Source organism: Neovison vison, chromosome 7, assembly GCF_020171115.1.
Source record: "Neovison vison isolate M4711 chromosome 7, ASM_NN_V1, whole genome shotgun sequence".
NCBI classification, from domain to species: domain Eukaryota; kingdom Metazoa; phylum Chordata; class Mammalia; order Carnivora; family Mustelidae; genus Neogale; species Neogale vison.
In genome coordinates this window covers 132,227,567-132,254,846 of record NC_058097.1, presented here as the reverse complement: position 1 = coordinate 132,254,846, position 27,280 = coordinate 132,227,567, and the positions used below count along the sequence as shown (strand labels likewise).

Below are 27,280 nucleotides of genomic sequence, written 5' to 3'. Positions count from 1 at the left end.
GTTTGCTAGGTGGGCAAGGAGAAAAAAGAATAGAGTGTGTTTATTCCACGATGAGGGAACAACCTTATGGGTACAAAAACCTAGAGGAAGAGTGGGTATGGTATGCAAGTTTGCTGGGCGATCATGCTGAAAATGCTGGCAAGCGAATGATTTTACTTGCTTTCTAAAATGTTCCCTGAGCTGAGGATGGGGAGTATGGATTACTGCCAGAGCAAGACCAGACCGAACAGACAAGTCAGGAAGCTATGGCTCTGGTCTAGAAGAAAATGAAGGGGATCTGAACTAAGGTTGGGTGGGGAAGTAGAGGTGTCTTTGAGGTTGACTCTGATGGTAGATTGAAAGAATTTGGTGGTTGATGGAATGTGTGAATAAACAAGCCAGGATTCTAGAATGCCGCCATTCAGGGACTCCTGGGGGAGTCTGAGCAAGTCATGTCTGACCCACCTGACGGCTGAATGAGGAGCCCGATTTTTCCAGCACTATAGCCCTTGCTCTCCTAGACTGTTTGCTTGACACTTTGAGAAGAAGCATTAACACTTTCAGGTCACTAGGGGGCTAATCATAGCCATTTTTATGACTGTAAAGTTGAATTGCTGTTCTGAGAATAATCACTGCAGTTGGCACAGGGTTCTTTCTTGGAAGAGGATTTTGCTCTCTTATAAGGACAAAGTCATTTGCATTAAGACCATTCAGTGAGGCCACTATCATCAAAAACATTATATATACAGCCTTTGCTCTCAGATACTTAGCCACCCACCCCAGAGGTCCACGGAATGCTAAATCCCCTGTTCCTTCCAGAGATTGTGTGTTAAACCAATGGACACATGAATGAATGACTAGAAGGATGGACATAGATAGATAGATAGATAGATAGATAAATAGAGATAGACAGAAATTAATAATAGCAGTTAGTCCTCTGTTTCCATAGACATGTTAACAATTTTAAAGGGTGATTATAAAATAAAAAAATTTAAAGACGATTTAGAAATATTTTTTTAAGGATTTTATTTATTTATTTGACAGAGAGAGACAGTGAGGGAGGGAATACAAGGAGGAGAAGTGGGAGAAGTAGACTTCCTGCCGAGCAGGAAGCCGGATGTGGGGCTCGATCCCAGGACGCTGGGATCATGACCTGAGCTGAAGGCAAACGCCCAACAACTGAGCCACCCAGATGCCCCAGGACTATTTAGAAATATTTTTAGAGGAAAATGATTTATTAAAAGTGAACTTAGATTTTTTTTTTTAAAGATTTTATTTATTTACTTGAGAGAGAGTGAGCATGAGTGGAGAGAAGGGCAGAGGGAGATAGAGAAGCAGACTCCCCATCTAGCAGGGACCCCCACTCTGGGCTTGATCCCAGGATCCTGACATCATGACCTGAGCCGAACTCAGATGCTTAACTGACTGAGCCATCCAGGAGCCCCTGAACTTACATTTATTAAACATCAGCTATATGCAAGGTACTGTTTTAGACACTTACATACACTACTAGACTCACAGTTTTTAGCTGCACCAATTTACATTCCCACCAACAGTGCAAAAGCATTTCCTCTCTCCACACCCTTACCAACACTTACTATCTCTTGTCTTTTTGAGGGTAGCCATTCCAACAGGCATGGGGTGATAGCTCATTCTGGCTCTGATTTGCATTTTCGGTGGTTAGTGAACACCTTTTCATGCACCTGTTGGCCATTTAGGTGTCTTCTCTGGAAATACTGTATTATATACTTGAAAGTTGCTGAGAGACTAAATCCTAAATGTTCTCACCCCCCCAAAAAAGAAAATGGTCATTATGTGATGTGATCGGGGCGGGGGGGCTAAGCTACGGTGGTAATCATTTTGCAGTGCTGTGGGGGGAAGACTCCTGGGAGCAGAGATGGAAGATTTGCACCTTTGTGTCCCCAGTGGCTACGGGGAAGGTAGCTAGTGCCCTAAAAACTGTTTGTTGAAGACTGCATACGATATTTCATTAACTCCAGAAAACTCTCTTGGAGGTGATTTTACTCTTCCCATTTAATAGCCGTAGATACTGAGACATAATTTAAACAATCTGCTGAAGGGTGGTGCAGCTTGGACATAGTGGGAAAACTCGGAATGGGACACAAGCCCACATGATCCAGAAGCCCTGTTCTCCTTCTCCAACATGGCCCTTTGAAGGTACAGTAATCCCACTGAACACTTCCACACAGTTCCCTAGTTACAGACCAAGTTACTCTTTCACGTCCTGGAGAAGCCTCATCAATTTTTGGCTGCTAACTTGTCTGTGCTGACTCTGACATTTCATGTCTCCATCTGGAGCTGCTGTTGGAAAGGCCCCAACAGAGAGCCTGAGCTGGGGGGGAGCCTAGCCCACCCGCTTCGTGAAATGAACAAGACAGTGACTCTCCTGACCCCAGCCTTGGTCCCCAAGCCGAGATGTGCACCCTCTGCTGAACACGCCGTCATTCCTCACCTGTGGGCCACCAGACTGCGTTCAGATATCCATGAAAGTGGTTCCCATTGATTCAGTGCAGTCCTATTACACGGCAGAAGAGTGACATGGAGTAGAAGAATGGCATTCAGAGGCAGAATTGTTGAGTAATAGAAGATAAATCATGCCAGTTGGCCCTTTAGGTATTTGGTCAGACCCTCTCAGAAGACTGGTGAAAGAACAAAATCATTTTCAGACACCTGCACCTCTGTGAATTCCTACTCAAGGGTATTAGCATTGTCCTAGCAGAACAGAAAATATCCTCTCCAGAAAGCACCCAAGCGTCATTTAGCTACTGATAGTGTAGAAATTTTGCTTTAAAAAGAAAGTCATACATATAGCAACACCATCCCCTTTCGAAAAGGAAAGATTCCAAGTGTTTGCGCTATAACGTCCCATGCAATTTTAGTCACTTCTAGGGTGGTCTTTTATTTTTTTCCTTCTCTACTCCATGTAAAACGGAGATTCAATCCCCCACCCCTGCCCATGTCATCAATGTCTTTAGTAAGCTGGAACCAGACTCTGATTGCAGACCTTTGTTGCCATAAAGAGACAACAAAATTTGGCTGAAGAAGATCCTTAACTATGAATACTTTTCCTCTGATGGCTAGTTGTTGTGTTTTTTGTTTTTTGTTTTTTTCTCTTATACCTTTCCAAAAAGGTGGCAAAGTGACATCCGCTTACAGGGTATTTAATTGCAGCTTTCAGAAGACTGAAACAGTAATGCCTCACCGAATTCTCTGTCACAATTCAAAATGTTTGGAAAAGCAGAAGATGAAGCGTACTGTCAGCAGAGGGGGAAGAAATTGGAATTTCGAGTAATCCGTGGGGTCTACTGATTACACTCTGTAACAAAGAGGATAGACCAGCCTGTGACTTTGGTCTCTGATTGCCATTCAGCTGGGGTCCTTTCATTACAAACAGGGTTTCTGTCTGGGCAGGCACAGGATTGGTGGTCTAGGAGAGCAAAGGGCACTTTGTTCTTTTATAATGTGGTGATGTCAGAGGCAAGTAATTTGATTCTAATCCATACCTACAGCAATGCAAAGGCAGGTTAAGGACCTCAGCCGAAAGACCTTCTTTAGCCACCTATATGAACACGCCTGCATCACTGTCTATGTAGAAAAATTTATTTATAAAGGAACATATGAGATAGTTACGTGAGTAACGAAAGTGGATAACCCAGTCATTAGATAAGAATTTACCTGATTAGCTTCATTTTTACACAGAATTACTAAGCATAAGCAGTCAGAATTCCCAATCTATCTCAGTCAGCTTTTTAAAATTTGGGGTGGCTGGGAGGCTCAGTCGGTTAAGCCTCTGACTTTGGCTCAGGTCATGATCTCAGGGCGTGGAATCGAATCCTGCTTTAGGCTCTCTGCTGCATACTTGTGTGTGTGTGTGTGTGTGTGTGTGATAAATAAATAAATCAATCTTTGGGAAAACGATGATGATAAAATAAAATTTCATAGAATTAGTTACTGGCATTTGGGAAGAATAAACTCGAGGCCAGAATATGCATTACTCACATAACTGACATAACTGAAGTCCAGGAGCCATGCCGGGTTAGGAACTGTTCAGCTATGTGATAATGCCGAAAACTCTGATGCTTCTTGACTGGCTGTCCTCAGTGTTGGTCCCCCCAGAAGCCGGCATCTAAGAAGGCTAAGAGGAAACAGCTGGAACAACGTGCTCGCTTGTTCACACCAACACAGGGATAGGGGAGGGGCAGAGGTGCAGGGAACAAGTAGCAAATAAACCTGGTATCCAATAAACCTATAAAAAAGATGTGTAAAACCTATGATCTTTTCTTCTGTAGCATTTTGTGAGAAATATACGTCCTAAGGGTAAGGAGAACCTTAAGAAACCCTCTGGGCAGCCCTCCAAAACAACACAAATACATCACCCCAGATAGATTTAAAAACATCCCATTTTATAAGGCTGAATTCCATAATCACTTTTTAAAAGAGAACTCGATGATACAGATTCCTTTTCCAGGACTTCGATTTTCCAAAAGTAGAAGGCATTCCTTCAAAACACCAGGTTCCCCAGGACATTTGGGTGGCATTTAAAATGGTACCATAGGATAGATGTTGCCATTAGGAATTTTTGGACTGAGGACTTTGGTACACAACCAACATAATGGAGCTCTTTCCACTTCCATTATCTCTTCCTTATTTGTAAACATGCCTGTTACTTCTTCTAGGTGGCAAGCTCATGTAGGGGCAGAGACCATGTTTTTGGATGTATTCATCCCTCTGTCCCCCACAGTGCTTTCACATTGCAGGTCCCCAAGGAGTAATTATTGAACATAAAATGTGTATTTCAGGGCTCCTGTGTGGCTCAGTTGGTTAAGCATCTGCCTTTGGCTCGGGTCATGATCCCAGGGTCCTGGGATAGAGTCCTGCATCGGGCTCCTTGCTCCGCAGGAAGTCTGCTTCTCCCTCTGCCCCAACCCCTGCTTGTGATCTCTCTCTTTCTCTCTCTCTCTCACTCTCTCTCTCACTGTGAAATAAATAAATGAAATCTTTAAAAAATACATATTTCAGATTGAGACTAGTAAATATATGAATTATATATATGAGACTAGGAAATATATGAATATATATTCTCATATAAATATATGAAGACGATACTTCCTCACTGTTAGCTGGTTTTTCCAAGTGTCCATGAACTTGAGCTCAAGCCCTCTGAGTCTAGGAGGATGTGGGAGCATTAGCCTGGATTTTACAAAGTGCTATGTCTTTTGAGACCATGCTGTCACCCACGAGCTGAGTGACTTTAGAAAAAGCTTTTGACCTTGCTCAGTCTTCCATCAGCTATCAAATGGAATTAATCCTGCTTGACCAGTTTCCCTTGTCAAATTGTTGGGAGAATCAAATGAGATCACAGATATGAAAGTGCTCTGAAGGCGTGGCATGAAAGATGTGGCCACAATATTATTATTGAAATGGGTTAGGGGCCCGGAATATGAAGAGTCCCTGTCACCCTATAGTTTTCACCCCTGATGGCAAACCCACAAACTCCACAAGGCTCTGAGAAAGAACACTAAGACTGGAGCTGGCCTGAGGACCCCAAGTATGTCAGGGGAACGGCTGGATGAGGGCACACAGGTCGTCCATACTCAGCCTGCCCTGATTTCAGTGGTGAGTCCTGGACCCCTGACCAATGGATTTCAAGACCAAAAAGGACCAGAACCTGGATAACAACCATATGTCATCACCAGGGAGCCTTCAACTGCTGCCCACACAATTACCTGATGTCTCATGTGATCTTTTATTTGTATCATTTCTAGAGATTTCTGGGGAAGGCTGTGAGCCTGTATATTTTGGTAATGGGCCTATTCATTGGAGCATGGAAACCAATACATCTTTATGATCAAAAGAAATCTTCATCGCCTTTAAGTCTATTCAAAAATCATTTTTATCATAAGCTTTCTACAGAGTTTTTCGTTCTGGTAAAAGTCTACTCAGTTTGGAAGCTTTATACGCTAGTTCCTTTTATTGTCATGGAAGGCTGCCTAGGACATTCTCCGTATGTTTTAGTGAAATATTGTTTCTTACATTGGTCAGCTATTGGAATCCTTGACATACTCCTTTGACAAAACCAGAAGGAAAAGAAAGATGCTCACTTGCAAAGTTACATGTTAAAATCTGGAATGAGATTTTTCAGGACGCTTGGAGCAAATCACTCAACCTTCTCTGAGTGTGCGTTGTGGTGGTAAATCTTGCCAAGTGCTTGGCAATCCCTGCTGCCTCTCACATGCTGAAACATGGTTTGGGAATATATTTCCCTGAGAGCTTTTGCCATAAAGTCAGAATAGTATCAGCTGCCTGCTAAGTAGAGTCTTACAAAGAGATAGTCATTATTCATGACTCACAGTGCTGCCCACCAGGGATCTCTTTCACACATAGGTGCTTGTAGGCCTGATCATCTGAGAGGAAAGTAGGGGGAGAAGAGAGTGGAAGGGAGGGAGGGAGGGAGGGGAGGGGAGGGAGGGAGACAGGAAGTAGAAGAACAAAGGAAGGGAGGGAGGAAGGGGAGGGGAGGGAGGCAGGAAGTGAAAGAACAAAGGAAGGGAGGAAGGGAGGGAGGGGAGAGGAGGGAGGCAGGAAGTGAAAGAACAAAGGAAGGGAGGGAGTGAGGGAGGAGGGAGGGAGAACTGTCCTGGCAATGTTATGCCCTGGTTCATAAAATGAACAAAGAGGGTATATCTGTTAAGCACGGGAAGGACTCTGGCCTGTGTGAATAGAACACATAGTAGGGAGTCATATTTGATCATCATAATCGTACTCTGAGAATAAAAATTCAACATCGTAGAGTGTCATCTGTAAAAACTACTGTATTACATTTTCACCCAGCAGAGAAACTGAGTACTTATGGAAGGCCTTGCATTTCAAATGACTTTTCAATATTTTTGCGTGGGCAAAACGACTATTTCTAGAGTTTACAGATGCGCGACTTGAGTTATACATTTTTAATTGACTCCTGGGGCAGTGTGACTCTCATTTATCTTCCACGATTTAACACATTTAATCTATTTTGCTTTTGACGTGGGCAGAAAGTTCACCAGCCACTGTTTTTTACATTACTTAGGCTTGGTGGGGAGAGCTGCCTCTGGGGCATGACGATGAGAATGTTCTTGCTGAGCCCTCTGCCTCCAATGTTGAAAAAGTAAAAAGTGAAGAATCATTTTAAATGGAATTTAAACAGATGAGTGTGGACTGGGAGCAGAGTGCAAGTTTTAGGCTTTTATTTCTTCTAATTATTCTTGCAGGTGATTATTCATTGTCTCAAGTTATTGGATTTCTGAGTCTAGTTGATTTCAGGGTCAGAAGACAACTTGGCATTTTTTTCTCCTTTATTTCTGGGAGAAGAGTTTTAAGAAAAACAAAACAAAACATGTAAATCCTTAGAAAGAAGACAGTCGTCCTTTTTATTTTGCAACAGTCATTCAAATACTCAAGAATTTTTAACCAAAAAGGTTCCTAGAGCACCCAGGTCTGTGCTTTTTTAATTCCTTACTATCTTATTAACATTTCCAGGCTTTTCATTTGATGGGTAGGATTTATATTTTACACGTGTGCTTAGGTTTCCTTTTCTGGATGCAGCATGGAATTATTTCATTGCTATTTGTCTTATTTGAGTTTCCGTATCTTTGGCCGTTTAGTTTTCCCTACATTGCTTTCATCCATCCCATTCCTGAGAATGGAAAGAAAGTTTCTGCCCTTGGGGAATTCACAAATAGTTTTCAGGCAGTTTGATAGAAATGAGCGATTTCAGGCGGTTTGATAGAAATTCTTCTTCTCGAAGAAGAATATAGTTCAGACCTGGGACTGGGTGGACGTGTTTACATTCTCCTGGAAGGCAAGAACTGGATGAACATAACTGCACATCTGGTAAATATGCTGAATACGGATACATTATAAGAATTCCTAAATATTGCATATTGACCATTATGTTCATTGTCAAGTTTGTCTTTCCGAATCCGTGTAAGTTTAATGAATTGATCTTTATTTAAAACTTCCCTATACTCCCTTTCATCTTGAGAAAGTAATTAGGATACTTTAAGTATCTAAGATGACCCATCTTTCTCTTTTAGTATCTGCATCCTGAGACATGCTTCCCCAGGGATTTTAATTTTATTATGTGCAAAGAACAAACCCTACCTGTTGTGCAATAAATACAAGAGTATGCAGGATTTTTAATAGCTCTGTTGATGGGATAATGAATAATGTTTGTTTCTAACCAACAGGATATCTTCCTAATTTATCCTAATTTACTGGCAATCTAAGATCCTTACTATGACTCAAAATTAAAATAACATGCTGTTAGAAGTAGGAAAACAAAGCAGGATAAATAATTCCTTCACCAATCCATAGCTGCATTCCTGATCCCTATTATGAAAACCTAAGGGAACTGATGTTAGTTTAGCATTTATTATATATCAGCACATCGTGCCTGGTGCTGCCAATATCGTGATTGATGTGACATGTCTTCACCGCCAGGGAAGTGAAGCTCGTTCAATGCAAGGGTGTTAAGGAGGACAGACAGAATAATTAGATATGTGATCAGTGAGACAAGTGAATCATAAAAAGGAAGGGATTTGAGCCTGGTCTCTGAGAAGGTGTCATAAAGGAACAGACATTTGCATCTGGCCTTGAAGGATTTTACAAGAATTACAAGAAAAAGGGAATAAAGGGTATTCTATGAAGTGGGAATCCCAATCAAAGGCAAAAGGGCATTGAAATACATGTCCCATGTTGGAAGAAGTAGCCTGGGAGCTTCCCGAGAGAAGGGAGCCCACGTTGCTCACCACCGTATATCCAGTTTGTCTAAAACAAGGCATGTTGTAAAGCACTGGCTTATGTGTGTTGAAACAATGTACTCTGTGATTAAAACTTCAGGTATGGGGACATCAGGGTGGCTCAGTCAGTTAAGCAGCTGCCTTAGGCTCAGGTCATGATCTCAGGGTCCTGGGATTGAGCTTGCTTCTCCTGCTCCCTCTGCTGTTTCCCCTGCTTGTGCGCTCGCTCTCTCTCTCTCTCTCTCTCTCTCAGATAAATAAGTAAAATCTTAAGAGGAAGAACTTCAGGTAAAGACTGGGTAAAAGCTAGAAGCTGAGAGTAACAGTAACAGGCTGTATCAATACTAAAGAATCTCACATTTTAATCCTGAAGAGTCTTGTAAGTCAGCACTTCCCAAAGTACGCTCCTTGAAATATCAAGTCTAAAGGATGTTAATAAGCATCGCTCAACGAAAGGATCTTATTGTCACATAAGCTTGGGACACACAGATTTAAACAAAATTAAACCAGCCTCTTTGCTTTCGTTTCCCTCAGATAGAAAGCTCTACCTACAGTGTTCTTCAGGCTTCTGGAATCCTGGACCCTCTCTTTTTAAGGCAAGCTCATTGCAGGACCGATGTTCTCCATGACACATTTTATTAGATTTGCTTTAAGCAGTGGGCAGTCCCTGAAGTCCTCTCAGCAGGGGACTGACATCATCTGAATTTCTTGCTAGAAGATTCTCCAGTCTTCTAAAGAATGGACTGGGATAAGGCAAAACTAGAGGCAGGGAAACCAGGCTGAAGACTGGCACAAGATGATTTAGGGAGGAGATAATGAGAGCCTGACCCCAAGAAGGGAGAAGAAAGAACTGAGAGATACAACTGACCCTTCAGCGGTAGAATTGTCAGGGCTGCTATTAGAACAACACAGGTGGTGCCCTGCTCAGGGACACTTGGCCGAGGCGGTCACGGAGCCACCACCGAAGCCCACCCACACTTTGTTCCTAAGTCCTGCATCCTGGTGCAAAGCCGCTCCCCATCTTCACCTATTTCTGATTCACCCCTGGCAATGTCCCTCATTAATGACTGATGAGATATGGGAGGAGGGCCAGAGAAGTGTTCCAGATGACTCATATTTGTTGTCTAGGTGACTGTAGGGCTAAAGATGCCTTCAGTTGGTTTTTTCTTTCTTTCTTTCTTTTTTTTTTTTTTTTTGGAAAGTTCTTTAGATTTTTATAAAATCGTAGTGCCTAAAATCCTCATACCCGGAGTAGGAATGATGTATGTTCAACTCCCCTTGCTCTGGTCTCTGCCAAGAGCTGCAGTTTTATCTCTGAAACATATTAAAACATACATCCTATCCATACAGAAAGATTTTTACCAAGACCTTGAACCAAGGGTTACAAGCTCAAATGTCAGCAGAGCCCACTCTGGCATCGTAAGTGAGTGAGGGATAGCAGGCAGAGTGTTTGCGTATGAAGCTTACAGGAGTGTACTTCGCTTACGAAAGAAATGTGCTCTCTTCCATTTGTCTTCGAATATGCAGAATTCTCCATCTATCTTTTTTAACCATTTTTGATAAGAATATGGGCAGTGAGAAGTATTTCTGCATTCGAAGAAAAATTTCTGCACGATGTTGTTGAATGATGTTGACGTGGCGGAAACATCAGGAACAGAGGAGAGAGATGATGGGCCGGTCCTTCTGAGTTTTCAGGAGAAGCTGAGAATTGGAATTTTTATATGAAACCTCTATAGTTATGAATGTTGGCAGAAATTTTTGTACTACCCTGCATAGGCCTAGGAAAATCCTATTTCTGGGCCACCAATTTCTTCATGACTTTTACATTAAGTCTATATGTGCTTTCATACATATCCTTGGGCCTAATTTTTTTTAAGTGGATTGATTTAAAATTCGTATTTTTAGGTAGATAAAGTGTTAAAGGACCTGCTGAGTTGTCCTACAAACCCATGCTGAATTACCAAGCGAGAGGAGCAAAGCTTTATTTTTTTTTTGCATTAAGTCTTGATTGTGGGAAGAAAGACCAAAAATCTGGTGTCTGGTGTAAGTGTTAGCGTTGAAATCCAAAAAAACATCATCAGTGGAGCTAAAGACGCGAGAGTCTGCAGGATAAAAGTAACATAAAGTGTGAGGTCCGGTGCTGGGAAGTAGGGAGCCTACCAGTATACACTTCACATAGTAATTCATACCTGGTGGATTCGGTTTCACAGAGAAGGGGGTGTGGAATAGTATACGGACGGAGGCCTTAATGTCGGCGGAATTACGAAATGATACAGGGGGATTGAGTCCTGGGGCTAATATGATGTCACCTCTTAGTTCGTAGCAGAACTTTCTTAATGGCCCACATGTGGGCACATAGATTGGACCCATCTGTTGGAAAGGGGGAGTTAGCACATGTGTGGTAATCACCATCATTCTAAAGAAACTTGGAGGAGGTGTTTAGTTCCTGCTGATCGGGAAGATTAGAATCAAGCAAGTTTTATGAATAGAAAATGATGAGCAGATGAGCCTGGAAGGAAATGGAAATGTGATGAGATTAGTAGCTGATGTGTACCTCTCTGCAGGAAAAAAAAGCTTTAAGAGATGTCAGGCTGGGAAATACTTTATTTCCTGAAGTGCCAAGAAGAGATTTGGACAAAGCTTTATAATCTTTTCGCCACTGCCAAAGCGAATTGGTCAAGGATCTTTCTAAAAAAGTTGCCATTTAGAAATCGCCGGGTCTAAACATGGCAGTGAAAAGGTACCTTCACTGTCCTGAGATGCAAGGTTCCCACATGCATCCAACCAACAAATGCTTTTTGAGGACCCACTGTGTGCTAGTGTGGGCCAGCCCCTGGAATGGCTCACAGACTTACGGGAACCCATGCCCTGCAGAAGACAGACCACAAGTGCTCACAAGGGGTCTCTGGGTGGATCGTGAGCAGATTTGTCCTGGGGGCCCTCCAATAATGTGACATCTTGGGACAAAGAGTGTGCAAAAATGAACAGCATGATTCAGTGACCCCAAGACCTAGGTTCCAGGGATCATGATCCCCCTCTGGTTTGTGCTTTTAACTTTTCAGGGCAAACTTTCTAGAAAATAGTTCAGAGTAAATTCTCATCAGATTAACATCATCTGATCCCTGAAAGATTGCTAACCCGACCACTCAGTGAATAGATTTTCTTGTTTCCATGCCTTTGTAACCAGCCTTCCTTATGTGAAAGGGAACACACCCCATTCTCTTCAGAAAGCTGCCCGGTGCCTCCTAGATTCACCTCTTCGCAGGACGTTACCTGTGTGCCTGCCTTTCCTACATCCTTCCTTCCTATCTTTTCTTACCTCCCTCACTCTCCTTTCCTGTTCCTTCCTCTCATCTCTTCCTTCTTCCCTTGTTTCCTTTTTTTCCTCATTCCTACCTTTTTCTTATTTCAAAGGAAGACTTTTCCCATAAAAAAACAAACCATTCCACGAAGATATTCAACTGAATACACCTCCTGAAGTACCTAACTTACTGCAAACTGGAAAGCGCAGGGACACGAATCTTTCACAGTCCAGAGAATATGTCCCTCAACTGTACCTAGGCAGGATGGTGAGTGACTAGAGCGCCTCCAGATGATTTCTTAATGCCAACTGATAGGGCAAATCAGAGAAATCACATGTAATAAAACCGAGGGCAGGTGGTATAAAACAGGCTTTTTATTTCTTTCCCTCCATGGAAAATATGGGAGATAGTACAGGTTAATTTTAGCTCAATGATTTTTACCTTTCAGAAGATTTATCTTCAAGAGCTATTCCTCCTTCAAGACCTACCCTTAATTTAGTGTTTGTACATAGTTTCCTCTCCAGAAATGGAAGAAAACACTTGTCTTCCCAACAGTGCAGTCATCTGCGCCCACTAGCAGACAGGTCTGGATTCTGACCCCCACATGACTACTCAATGCCGTGGTATACTTGGAGGAGGTCATTTCTCTGTTTCTCCCCTGGTAGGGAGGAGATAAAGTTGTTTTCAACTTCTCTACTATCTTGAGAAGATTAAGTTTTTAATGTTTGGGAAACATTTTGAAGACGAAAGTAAACAGAGCCTCTCCTCTAAACGCATCTCTTCTTTTTAAAAAGCATGTAGCATTTTGAAAAATACCGAAATTAAAACCTCTGCAATATTGAAATCACACAGCTGAGAAGTTATGAACACGAGGCATCACTTGAAGCTCAAAAGGCAGCTTGGAATTCTGGAGCCAATGTCTTGGAAAAATTAAGGTTATTGCCAGTAATACGATGTTGGTCTAAGAAGCTCATCTGTCTAGACCTGTTTCCTCATCTGTAAAGCGGGCGGAATGAACCAGAATGATGTCTAAACTCCCACTTACTTGTGAGTTCTCTTAGTGTCTAGTGACTCTGTGCTTTGCTGAGTGTAAGGGTAAGGAAAGCCAGTTTCTTTGCTCTGAGGCTCTTCAGTGCATATGAGAATGTTATAGGGAAAAGAAAATACTCAATAGTGGGTCCCCTTCCATCTGTTTGCCTACTCTTGATGATCAAGAATAGAGACATAGAGGGTAAGAGCATTGCTATCCACAACTGGTCTTGTGAGAAAAGCGTGAAAATAGATAGGCATCCTCACTGGAATTAATTGTAACAGCCGTAGCATCTCAAATCCTTTGCATAGAGAATATGTCCTTTGCACCCAGTGACTACCCTAGGCATATTGCTTTAAAATGTCATCGGAGCCAAGAGAAGGGTAACATTATTAGTAATTGATTACAGGCTTCATAACCTTTGTCCCATTATGGTGCACAAAAAGATGATAATATTTGTACAAGACTGTCAGGTAAAGAGAAAGGCTAACCCCAGCCAGAGATGACCAGCCCCGGGGATCCAGCTCTGTGAGGTCACACTCATCTACCCAAGAGTTAAGAAGTTCAGTGTCACAGGATATCTGAAACCTACTTGTCACGTGGTTGGAAGCTCTGCCTTGGTCTAAATGGCTTTATCTTTAGATTTCTTCCTCGCACAAATCTATGAGCTAGTTCCTGAGACTTTTCATAATGAGATGGAGGAGAGAAACATAAATCCCCTTTGCGCTTTGTCTTCTGCCTTAGAAGAATTTCAGGGACAAAAAATAGCTCCTAGAAATCAGGAGACTCAGAATAAGGACGCAAAGTACTCAGGAAGAAGGGGCATTGCCAGGACGGGGAGAAAGTATGTGGCACCCACGTGTGAACATAGAGATACTTGGTATTTGGGGCGTGATCAGCCTGGACTGTGGGCAGATGGACTGGTAGGATAAGGGCTCTGTTTCGGGAGTGCTGAGGCCACCTGCACTGCAAAGAGGAAACCGTTGATGTCTTGCTAGGATGTGCTGAGGCCATTGGAAGGGTGGATTGGAAGGCATTCAGAGTCAGGAGTGTGGCCACACCCGCGAGTTGGTGCAAGCATTTAGGGGACAGGCAGCAGAGGGTCGTGGTTGGGGGCACAGAACCTGGACTGGATGGAATCCACTCTACTTCACCTTTCCCTGCCTGTCTATAACCTGTAGTTCAGGGATCATCCCCCCACCTTCCTTCCCCCGGGACGTGAGGACAAATGGGTTAGTGTCTGTAAGCACTTGGAAGAGTCCTGCCCAGAGGAACATCACTGAGTGCAGGATAAATAAGAGGTAACAGGGAAGCTGAAGCCCTCCCCTCCTGCCTGGGCTCCTTTATCAGGGAGGAGGGGAGAGCAGATAATTGAGCGGGAACTGAGGGCTCGGAACTGTAAGAAAATAGCAGGAGACAGAACTGCGCTGAAGAAGTTTGCGTCTCAAGTCAGACAACCGAAGGAAGTCGCAGCGGCCGCCCAAGACCTGGTGGCAGTTTTTCAGCAGTTGAGGAGAACAGGAAAGGTGCCAAAAGACCAGGGCCCATCCAAGATGGTCCCAGTTTTCAAAGGAGGGAAAAGCTGGATTCTAGAAGCAGGGCTCCGAGCTCGGTGTTGATCTGGAGCCATGTTTGGAGAGGGAGTTTCAAACAGATGGTTAGCAGATGCTTCTCCGGAGACTCTGCAGGGTGGGGAAAAGAGCATGAGCTGTGACGCCAAACTGACTTGGGTGCGAACCTGTGTTTTGTCACTTACTGGCTGAGTGGCCTTGCAAAAATTCCTCACTTAACTTCTGAGCCCCACTGTCTTACTAGCTGTAGAATCCAAGTGGCGATGTCTACCAGGTTCCTGTAAAAAGTAGGGACAACATAAATCACCACGCAAAGGACTGAGCAAAGCAGGCATGCTGTTAAGTGAGAGCCCTGTGACCAAAGACGCGGCAGAATGTAAGGTTTACAACAGAGCTCAGCAAATTCTTTATGTAGAGAGCCAAATAACAACTATAGCATCTATTCTGGCTTTGGGACCCACATTGTCTCTGCCTCAACCTTTGGACTCTTGTATTTATAGCGGGAGAGCAGCTCCAGGTTACATGTTAATGAGTGTGTGGCTGCATCCCAATAAAACTTTATTTATAAAAACAGGCAGCCAGGTTTTGGCCTCAGGGCTATAGTTTGCCAATTCCCTGGTTTAGAACCAAACTTCCAGGGTTAAAACAATCTCTTCCACTTAAGAGCACTGTGACCCAGGACAAGTTCTTAAATTAAAGTTCTTTATCAAATAGGTGTAATCTATCTCATGAGACTGTTTGGACAATCAAAGGAATGAAAGGAAATAATGAAAGGAACCCAGCCACCGTGTTGCAAGGAAGCATAGGCTCAGCCCCAGCTGTGGTCACAGCAGTGGCTAGTGTCAACCAATAGACATGTCCAGTGACCTACAGACCCAGCTCCCTGGGACTGCAGTTGCTTATGAGAGACCCCAAGTAAGAACATCCCCGTTCAGCCCTAGAAGGCAGGAGAGATAAATAAATCATTATGGGTTAGTTAAGCCCCTGAGTTTTGGGTTACACAGCAGCAGATTACCAAGACAAGGTGCAAGAGAAATTTGACTTTTTCTGTATAGTTACAAAAGGTAAACCTGGTCTTTGGGAAGCGACAGGCAGTCTGGGCTAATGACAGGCAGGTAGATTCAGGTTCAGTATTAAAAAGAGCTTTGGGAACAATGTACCTGTCAAACAACCAATGGGCCGCTTCCTAAGACAGTGAGTGTGTCTTATTGAAAGCATGTAAACTGAGGCCAGTTCATGGTAGGTCCAGAATATTATAGAAGATTTGGGGCATGCAAGAAGGGTGAATTTAGTATGAATCCAGAATTTTTGTTGGGTGGTTTGTTGGTTGGTGTTATCTCCCAATTTCCCTCGAAAAGTTAAACTGCCGTGTAACTACACGGCACTGGATGAAAACTTCATTTGTTGAATGAATATTTATTTGTTGAATACTTGCGTGCCAGGAATTCATGGGTGAACAAAATAGATGAATGCCAATGCACATGGAGCTCATATTCTAATAAAGGAAGACATGCAATAAATAAGATTGTGAGTTAAATATATGTCTGATAATGAGAAAATGTCAAGGATAAAATACAAAGTATAGGAAGAGGGATATGTAATCCCTGAAGAGAGGTTTACAATGCCAAGTGTAATGGCCTGGAAATAGCCATTTATGATTAATTAATAGTTAAGGAGAATGTCAGAATTGGACTCTCCATTTTAGAAATATTTAATATATTTTCAGATACTTTCAATAATCCCCGGGGACAAGGTAGTGGACAAGACCCAAGGTCTCCACACTCGGACAGCATCCATACTTCTATTCTACTGTAGGGAGAGAGACCATAAATACAAATACATCAGGAAATTTCAGTGAGTAAGAAGCGTGGCCTCCACAGCTGCCATGAATCCAGAATTCCCCATGTCCATCCATTTTTGGTCTTATAAAGTTTTTGCATCTTCCAGAGATAGACATATAAACATGTTCCTCTTTGTGGTTTTATCGTTATAATCCACTGGGTTGTGTTGATTTCCTCTGGTTCTACCTGTTAATCACAGACCCCAAGGACACCACAGGAAAATGAAATGGACTGGACTGTACTTTCAGTGGAACTGCTTGTGTTGTGGTTCCTTTTGTTAGGCGCTCGCTGTAACCACCTAAAGAAATGAGTCTTTCAGGCTTTGATTAATTGCCAAACCACTGATTATTGATCCTTGATGAGAACAGAAAATCCAGGTTAGGATGGCTTGGTATTCCCCTGTGGCATTGTGGCAGAGCCAGAAGGGAGAGTTTTCTAAACAATAGAATTCATCGTTAATGAAAAATGGCTCAGTGGAGAGATGGTGGGGACTTACGTTAGTTTTGCTTTGGTCCCTGGTGCTGCTACTCCTTTTCCATAGAGACTGATTCCAGCTAGTGGGCTGAGCCCTAAGGCAACACGGAAAAATGAAGTCTAAAAAGCTGATGGAATCATTGATGATTGATATTCCAGGTACAAACAGAGCTGGACACATGAGTGGGTCTAGAGAAATAAAAAATGGAAATGAAGACTCTGAGGTCAGAAATGACGTAGGCATTGAGGAAGCATTTACTGAGAGTACACTAGGTTACAGCAAGGATGAAAAAGTCAAGGTCCCTGCCTCTGAGCCTGTTGAAAGAGCCAAAACACATGAATAGATCACTTCAGTAGATTGTAGATAAGTGTCTGCAATGACCAGCACAGTTTGAGAAGTGGCTAGAAATCACTATGAGTAATCATGGGATTGGTGATGTTCTCGTGATGTCTGGTGGGTATGAAAGTTGTTCTAGCTCTGTCTAGTACAACTAGATTCCTAGATTCATAAAGCAAGGAGCACTTAGGGATTGTATGTTATCCATCTCTTAATTTTTTTTACAGATAAAGAAACAGAGACTTTTCAGTGTCTGAATGTTTCCTCCACTTATTATCATAAGGAAGAGTTTTGGATAAATTAATTCTTAATTTCATTTAACAACCTTTATTTGACACTTGGGGCTGCATAGGGTACCAGAGCATAATAATGAATAAGAGACAATCCCTGACCTAGGGTTGTTCTGGAAGGCTTGAGTGGAGACTGACAAGCGTACAGACACTGAAAAACACAGATGATAATTACTATGTCCTGGAGTCATGCACAGAGTGGAGTGGGAACATGGCGAGGGCACTTCCATCTGTCCGCCGGAGGCAGGATTGACTTCGGAGAAGGAGTGTTGGAACTGAAGCTTCTAGAATGAGTCAGGCGTATTCCCAAGAGAAGACATTCCATGCAGACAGTCAGCTGTATAGTGGAATGGGGATATTAAGAACATGACATACTCAGAACCTTCCAGGCTCACAGTGTAACCGGGCACAGAGGCTGGAAAGGGATGGATAAGGCACAGTAATAAGTAATCTGGCCAGATCCTTGTCCTCAAGGAGCCCTGGAAGGGTGTCATCCAAGGTCAGTGACATGATCAGATTTTTAAGGAAGAAATAACTTTACAACAAAGATGAAGGTTGGAGACAGGGAGACCAGGAGGCTACTGCAGCAGTCCAAGCAGGGTGCACAACAGGTCTAACCTGGGGCAGTGTGTCAGAAAATGTGCACCTGCTGGCCTCCCAAGCTCAGCTGGATGTGGATAGCTAGAACAGGACTCTAGAAAGGACTCTCGGTGGATGCCCGGGGTTCTGGGACAAACCAGCGTGGAAGTAGGTAGGGGGTGTCCTTCACGAGAAGCAAAACAGGAGAGGGAGGAGGTTTGAAGATAATGCTTTCAGTCTGTGACATGAGAGGTCCAGAGAATAGATTGCTGGTATATAGTTGGACATACTGGTCAGCTATGGAGAACAAGCCTCCGGCACAGGCACAGGCGCACACGTTGGGGAAGGATCAGCTGCAGTGGGTGCTGGAAGCTATGGATAAGACGGAGGAGCCCCAGGCCAGAAGGCCGGAAAGGCAGCTGGGCTCTGTTGTAAAAAGGGCCTCGAATGGTCTCTGCCAGTTTTATAAGGTGAGTCTGCTTTGGCTGAAGAGATTGCCCAAGTAAGACCCGAGTTAGAGTCTGATTCAGTAAATAAGCCTTTGTGGTGCATGTTCGACCTGCGCGGCTTGACGTAGGAGGGAGAGCAGCGAGCAGACCAGGCAAAGTCTGTTTTGCCCTTATACAGCTTATCAGCTCAGACGAAGAAGACTGTATTTAGTTACTTTCCAAAAGAGCGCGATGAAAGAAAAGTATAGGGTAACGTAAAGCGTACGCTTCAGGAAGGGATGGCGAGGGGGGCAGGAGGATGGCGCTTGGTCTGTGGGTTCAGAGAAGGCACCCCTGAAGAAATGACATTTCAGCTGGACCCCAGGGATGAGGAGGCAAGACGGAGGGGAAGGGATGGGGAGAGCGCTCCAGCAAGAGAGGGCGGGGTGTGCAAAAGCCCTAGAGGGAAGAGCTGTTGCTCCCTGGAGGACCCAAGGACGCCTTTGTGGACTGAGAGAGCAAGACAGCGGGGTGCTTGAGGTGAGAGGGGGTTGTGGGGACCCACCTTTCCCTGCTAAGCAGACATCTGGAAGACCTGGGTGTATAAATCTAGCTCTACTCCAAAAGAAAGCATTCTTTAAAAGTATTTTAGGTATTTATTTGAGAGAAAGAGAGTGAGAGACAGAGCACAAGGGGAGTGAGGGGCAGAGAGAGAAGCAGGCTCGATCTGGGGCTCGATCCCGGGACTCTGAGATAATAACCAGTGCCGAACCAGATTCTTAACCGACTGAGCCACCCAGGCGCCCCCAAAAGAAACCATTTTTACAGCAGCAGGATCCTTGAGTGAGTGGTGAACTGCAGGCAGGAGGGCCTCTCCTTTCCTTGGCAGCCACGTGGCCCTGAACCAGCCCGAGGGCCCCATCTCAAGTCCACGGCAGGGGATTTCTTGAGAAGCTATGAGGAGGTGATTTTGTGCACAGTGAAGACTGCAAGAGCTGTCTGGTGTTGGAAGGAGGCTGTTCAAGGAGAAAAGAGAGGCAGGGAAGTGGAGCGGCCAAGAAATCAATGCGTTTTGGTCAACACAGCTCACCTGGGAGTGTAACATTTAGAGCTCAGCGTGTCTGGGAAAATCTCAGGAGTCAAAATCCAGCGTTGGCACATAGTGGTCCCAACGTGATCTTTTGTAAAACATAACAAACCAATTGGGAAAATAACTTTAGAAGGAAACTTGATTGATTTCTCAAAGAAAGCAAGAACTCCTATGAAAATTTATCTTAAGTCTATTAAAGCCATTCTCCTAGGCGGCTTGTAAGAGAAACTGAACTACACTGCAGTTCCATTTTGCAAAAAGCCTTTAATTTGTTTTTGCACGTTTCTGGCCTTTGTTTCCATTATTCCTGTCAGGTTGCTTTATTAGGTGAAAAACTGGATGACCAGGTGCTGTAATTTACTGCTGTTTTTCTCCTTTTGGTGCCGAATATGTCTTCATGTTCCTTCCAGCCTCCAAATATGTATTTTGTAGGAATAAGCTGTCTTATTCTAGGTAATGATTTAAAAAGGAAACACAGGTTCTTCCAGGTTTGTGGTCACACAACATTAAGAATCGCCAAAAATTTAATACTTGGCTTTGACTCTTGGTAACAAGGGGGCCTCTGAGCCTTTGTTTACTCATCTGTCAAATAGGAACAAGTAAACTTCCACTTAGTGAAGATGGTGTTTTGGAAAGTGAGTGATACAACATATGCAAGAGTTCTTTATAAACAGTGTTGCCATCCCCATGTACAAGTATTTCTATGCTAGTAATTATTATCACTATGACCAAGAAGAAGATGACCAAGACACCAAGTCTCCTTTTCATTTCTCTCCTCTCTGTCAGTTTTCCCAGACACTCGTAAGAATAGCACCTCAGAGATGCAGAAAGAAGTGTCCATCCCCCTCAAGTTTCCCAGAGGGGAAAAGCCATTATTTTGTTACTGTTTAAAAAAATGTATTATAACTGTTAAATGTACTTATAATGAACCATCAAAATTATGAAGCATATATTTCGGTTTTCCTTTTGTATAGGGGCAGTGCAAAACTCACAAATTTTCCATGAAATTGGAAGATGGTGATATCATTGTCCAAGAATTAGAATAAATGCCCATTGGTTAACATGTACTAATGATGATATGGTTTTTTGTGTCTGTCGAGGGTCATACTTCATGACCATAAGCTTATATAAGCTAGTACGTTTTGTAAAGTCAGTCTTACTTTCCGCTCCCTCTCCACTCCAGAGCACAATGAGAACTCTGCTTTCCTCCCACCGTTTCAGCAAGGATTTCCATTACTGGATGTAGAGCAGTCCCTGCTTTTACAGATGAACTAAGAAAAGTTATACATTGACTACGAACGGCAGGAATAAGAAAAGTTGAGCTGCCCTAAGGCACAGAAGAGGCCTTTTGTGGGCAGACGGAGGGAGGAGTAGCAAGAAAGGTTTTTCTCCATTCTGATTGCAAAATGCTTTCTCTTTCAAAACTCAGGTGACTGTGACAGATGGCGGTTCCTCTCCAAAACAGTCCACAATTTGGGTGGTGGTTCAGGTTTTGGATGAAAATGACAATAAACCACAGTTCCCAGAGAAGGTCTACCAGATCAAGCTGCCAGAACGTGACCGAAAAAAAAGGGGAGAACCCATTTATAGAGCTTTTGCGTTTGACAGAGATGAAGGCCCCAATGCAGAAATCTCCTACAGTATCGTGGATGGGAATGATGATGGAAAGTTTTTTATTGACCCTAAAACTGGCATGGTTTCTTCCAGAAAGCAGTTTACAGCAGGGAGTTATGACATCCTAACGGTAAGATCTTTCTGAACCTCAGTAACATTCATGGGAAGGGGGGACTTCCTTTCTTTCTCATGCATATGCATTTGAGTAATAAATCTTTAGAGTGATAAGTACTCTACATGGCTGTGGAAGGCTACTACTTTCTCCTTCAGTGAAATTTTTAAATAATGAGACCATTTCCTTCCGTTGTGTCCTATAAGCAAACCTCCTCCATCTCCAGTACACAGCCTGCCCCATCACATACTCAGCCACACTTCCTACAGCCTTAAGCCATTGTAAGGTACTCAGCATAGATGAAAACTGAGGGTAGGGGAACACGAGAGTGACATGTTACACCCACCACCCAACATATCATTCACTTCCCAAAGAAAACAACTCTTGTAATCATTGACAGCGTAATAGGACATGAATTTAGCCGTGAAAATTGAGACACGAATCTCAGCTATGCTTATTCTGCATAAGCTGCCAAAGTGAAAAAACTTAAGTAAGAAATGACTACATTCTTCATTGTTAGAGAATTTTTAAAAAAATGAGCACTATCTCAAATAGAGACTTAGAATTCCTGTATCTAAAAGTACCACCTGCACTCACCACCCCCAACACTTTAGAAAGGTAGCATCTAGGCCAGAAAGGGGATGGATCATCCTTATGAGTGATGGGTCCTTGCCAGTGTCCCAACAACTGTCGAGAGTCAGCTCCATCTGCCGTCCTTCTCTTAGTTTGTAGCCTTCTCTGCTGTATAGAGTCAGTCCTGTATTATTTTAAAGGATGGTCTGAGTTCCTTGATTTGTCTTTACCGTCTTATGGTCTGGACTTGGGTTTCTTTCCCTGCTCAATAACCTATCCAGAACTGTGGGCAGAGAAAAGAAGATAATAGAGAAGTGACCCTGTTTCTACCATTAGCAGCTCTGATGTAATATGTGTTACTATAGTTGTGTGACAATGGGAGACTCTGAAGACTGGATAGATGAACTGTAGTGGATACTGTTTGTGCCCCAGCCAGATCCCCATAGGCTGGTGCTGCTATGCCCCAACTGCTGTAGAGTGTTGGCCGCTAAGGGCTCATATTTGCCCCCTTCTAGAGAGAATCATCCTTGGCTGACCTTCTTGACCCAGGAGGTTACACACTCCCATCCCAGGCCAGCAGCCCATAGCCAATGACTAAGTGGTACAAAAGGCCAACCCCTTGCCTCCAGGTGGATTCAACCCAGCAGTACAACTGAGGATTCAGAACCCCCCCATGGGATCAGGCTGAGGTTAAACTTCAGCTGAGACCACACCTATGTTTACCTTCTTTCTCCTGTTCATCCTGCTTCATTCAGTGCCTTTTTCCCAAGAACACTTCCACCCAAAACGATTTGTACTCAAATCCCTGTCTCAGACCCTGCTCCTAGGAAACCTGACCTAAGACATGAATCCTCGTAGGTCTTCTATCCCACAGGAAATTTCTGGGGCAAAGTGGTTGTCATGATTCCATGGCATTTGGGTGCTGTGAATTGTCACTGTTTTTAAAGGCTGTAACAAGTGACCATGCACTTGTACGTGTTATTTTTAAGATGTGATATTTTAAAATCCTTTTTTTTTTAATGTATTGATTTTTTAAAATTTTCTGTCCATGGTTTTTGCTTGTTGAACTTGAACCGACATTGAAGTCCAGGTCAACATAGCAGTTCACCCTGCACAGCTGAGTGGGCAGAACTGCTTTCTTCAGTGCTTATATAAGACCATAGGAAAGAGTCATTAATACCCTCCTCCCCATCCTGCTGTCTCCAGGAACCCATGCTTTCACCAAAAGAGTTGTTTGCCCCTTCAGAGTTGGCCTATCTGAGGGGCTTCCAAGGCAGTATGAGCAAAGCTGCTGCCTTTCCCACACCTATCCCCTTACCTTCCTCGGATTCTGAGTGAACACAATGCTTTCACCAGAATAAAGCAGAAGGAAGGAGCCGCACAACACGACCACACACATTCTCATCCACACTTAAGGATTCACGGCGCACTTCATTCCCTTTCAAGCATCACCACCAGAGGTACAAGGAATCAAATGAGCTATTCCTACTTATGTGACTATCAGTCATGCCCATAAAACACTACAAATGGTAAGTGCCTCTTCTGTTTTTCAAGTTTTCCACATCTGTAAAATTGGTGGTGGTTCAGATCACCTTCCAGTGAATGTGGTATGGGACCCCCCCCACAACATGACTCAGTTGTGTCCCCTGATTCCTGAGCACATTCTTCCCAGACTCTGCCATCCTTTCCCTTTGCGGACACCGTGATGAGGAGGGATTCTTGGGCCCACGATGGATGAGGGACAGACCCCAATTTCCACAGGGATCTGAGCTCTAAGACCTCTTTCTATGTTCTCTCCATATGTGAGTAGATAAAGGCAGTGGACAATGGGCGCCCACAGAAATCCTCCACGGCCCGCCTCCACATTGAATGGATTAAGAAACCACCCCCTTCACCTATACCGCTGACTTTTGACGAGCCGTTTTATAACTTCACAGTCATGGAAAGCGATAGAGTCACCGAGATTGTAGGGGTGGTGTCTGTGCAGCCAGCTAACACCCCTCTGTGGTTTGACATAGTTGGTAAGTTCGAGTCCTCCAGAGCAGTAATGGGCAATGTAATCATGGACTGGAGTAACTAGCCAAAAAAAATGCAAAAAATACCAAGAAATACAAAAAATACAAAAATAAAAAAAACAACCCACTAACAATTAGTGCTAAGATGAAAAGATGTATAGTGCTGGAATGCAAAAGAGCCAGTAAAATGAATAATCGACCTGTGCTTTCGTTCCAACTCTGTAGCTAAGCTGAACAGAAAGTGCTCTTTGGCTGGATTTTCCATAGTATGTTATTTACTGCAATCTTAATGTCTTTCTGTGTGTCATTTAAATTCTATTGTCACACTTGGCTAATCTCATTTCTAAATGTATTGATGGTACTAGACTTGCTGTCCTTCATTTCTCTCTTTTCTTCACCTTTTTTCTGCATTCTGTTCTTTTTTTTTTTCTGCTCCCGACTGCCCTGCTTCAAGGTGGCAAGCATGCTCGAGAGATGTTCTATATTCTACAGACAGCTTGTGGGCAGAACTGTTCAACAGAAGGTACCCTTAGTGCAAACACATTTGCTAAAATACAGCTATCCAATCTGCCTTTTACGGTTTTTTTTTTTTTTAAAGCAAATTAAATTACATCTTTCATAACTGCCTATGACAGGCTCAAGTGCAGCCCACAGATTTCATACAATGCCTCTAACAACTATTGCATTACTCGAATCCACTGACTCCTTTGTTTGAGGTTTGATGGGGTTTGGATTTGGGGGAGGGGTGGTTTTGATTTACTTAAAAAATTATTTTTTTCTCTGCTTTTGAGGTATATGGGTTTTTGGTTGTTTTGTTTCTATCATTTGGTAGGTTGGGTTATGTGATGGGGCCTTTTCCAATTGGAAAAAAGAATTAAAATTTTTTCCAACACCTCTATTTTGCAGCAGTAGCGCCATTCATAGACCTAAAAGCTCCACCAAGAGGGTCCCTGGCTGCTGTCCACAAAAGGAAAGGCAGGAAATGGAACCTAGATATATAGCCAGTGAGCGCTTCCTACGAGAACGGAATAGAGAAAGCAGATGGAAGCGTGCAGAACAGACCGTGGGAGCCAACCTTTACATTCCTTGAAAGAAAGCAAGCAAGCACAGCAGGCTGCAAAAGGAGAGGGCAAAGGAGCACCCCTGTCCCCCCACACACAGGCAAGGAGAGGCAGGGCAGGGCAAATAAGTGCCGAGGACCAGGAACCAGAATGGGCCATAGCTCATAGGAGACAGCAGGGAGAGGATGCTGACCCCGGACTGGACACCGGGTCGAGCGGGAGCTGACTTCCCACGCTTCTTTGTGGGAGACCAGAAATCCAGAGACCTGGTCTGGGGGAATCATTTTCTTCCATATGTCCCTGCCTGGATGGGATGGGCAAGATCCTATCCCTCTTCCCAGGAATGGCTGGATCTGCAGAAAGCATTGAGAACATTCCACATCTGTTTTAATGAGGCACAGAAAAAGAATGCCCCCTGGCCTCCAATCAAACCTCCATAGAAGGTCCTTTGAACTCCCCAAAATAGGCGTGTTTTCTGCATTATTTCATTTGCTGGAATGCCGGTAGAATGTCTCTGTTTTGCTTAGTTGGCATTAAATCTACCATCCCTGTACCTGGCCATCCTCATTCCAAGCTTTCAACTCCTTCTTCATCTCCACTTTTTAAAGCATTTGAAATGGAACCTCTTCTGATCCGTGAAAGATGTCTTTGAGTCTGTATCTTCTCAGTAGTTTTCAGTCCATTAAGTTTTTATCTGATGCTGCTTCTTTCTTAGTGAAACAGAGAACGGCACGCGCGCATCTCCTCGTTCTCTATGCCATCCCCTTTGGTGGTTACTTCACTGCCACTTCCAACTGGAGTCACGGGAAACGCATCTCGCTTTCTCCCTGTGTCCCTGGCGCCAGGCCTCCAGGGGCATGTGCAAGAGGGATTTCTCTTAAATAGCCCAGGAGCACCTGTCGGTTATGTGTCAGTCTTCGTTTCAGCTCAAGTCATGATCTCAGGCTTGTGGGATGGAGTCCTGCATCAGGCTCTGCACACAGCATGACATCTAGTTAAGATTCTCTTCTCCCTCTGCCCCTCTCCCTGATGTCTGTCTGTCTCTTTCTCTCTCTCTAAAATAAATAAATAAATCTTTTAAGAAATAAGTAAATAGCCCAGAGATGAGTGTAGTCAAAACCCAGCAGGCAGCAGGGCTCTTGGCATTGCTGTCCTTTGCTGTGGGAGGGCTTACTGTCTCTTATTAGCCACCCGTTTATCTTCCTCCTCCCCTGACACTCCAGTTGACAAGCTCCTCTACACCCAACAGCACTGCTTCACACCCTTGTGTGATCCACACATGCAACCTCCTGCCCCGTGACGCAGCCTGCTACCATCCCCCCCGCCCCACCTCACATGTACCCACTTCAAAAAATCCTCCAAGCACACTTTTCTCTGACATTCAGTCCCACCAGCCATTTGATCCCAGATATCCTGATCAGTTTGCAATTCCTCAGCCTTCCTGCGTGTGTGTTTGTGTGTAGTAATGCTGGTAATGCTGCATGTCACCTTACCTGCATGTTTTCACGTTAGCATTTTCAGTGCAATGGTGTCTTTTCATTTGTGTTGATCCAATCTCCATTCTTAACAGTCAAGGCCTTTGTCTCCTCATCCCTTCCTCCTGCCCATGCTTATGTTGATTGCTTCAGGGTGAGTGGGATAAACAGTGGTGACCCATGGAGATGCTCCAGGCAGTCAATTATTAACCCTACTAACACCTCTTGAGACCAATCCAGAGTTAGCATGACCTTCTGCTATATTCCCAGCCTTAGCAACCATGGCACCGTGGACAAAATGAGAACTATCCCGAGAAGAGAGGGGCAGTTTATAGGTGACTAACCTCCCCGGATGGAATCCTTCAGGCTGCCCCAAATACATAGCCAGGAATCATCAAAAACAGAGCACCAGTTTTCAGGTTTCTCCACCTTCCTGTTTCTAAATGCTACCCTCTTCCTAATCCTCTCGGTGTCAGTTCTCCTAACAAAAGCCTACAGCGTTGTCCCTCTAGTCTAGATGCTTCCATCACAGAGATTTCACTGTAGATCCGGTCACCTCTAGCTGAGCTTCTTCTGCAAACTGAAATTACTGGGCCCAGTTCCCAAACAGAACATGATTTTATTTCCATCCCCACATCCAGCCAACAATATCTTGAAACACCGATTCTGTTTCACCACAGACATTAAATCTTATCCCCACGTGCTGTGGTG

General features: G+C 43.7%; 1 protein-coding gene across 4 annotated transcripts in view; it reads left to right on the top strand.

The window, feature by feature from the left end:
• The window catches only part of FAT3 (FAT atypical cadherin 3), a 641,086-nt gene that overhangs the window by 498,572 nt on the left and 115,234 nt on the right, over positions 1-27,280 (top strand). For 3 of the 4 annotated variants that reach the window (XM_044258324.1, XM_044258326.1, XM_044258325.1), the window contains 2 exons: positions 21,149-21,463; positions 23,829-24,039. In XM_044258324.1, the coding sequence (XP_044114259.1) occupies positions 21,149-21,463; positions 23,829-24,039 (526 nt within the window). Of the gene's footprint in view, positions 1-21,148; positions 21,464-23,828; positions 24,040-27,280 lie in introns of those variants that run through there. The other variant, XM_044258327.1, reaches the window with a different exon arrangement.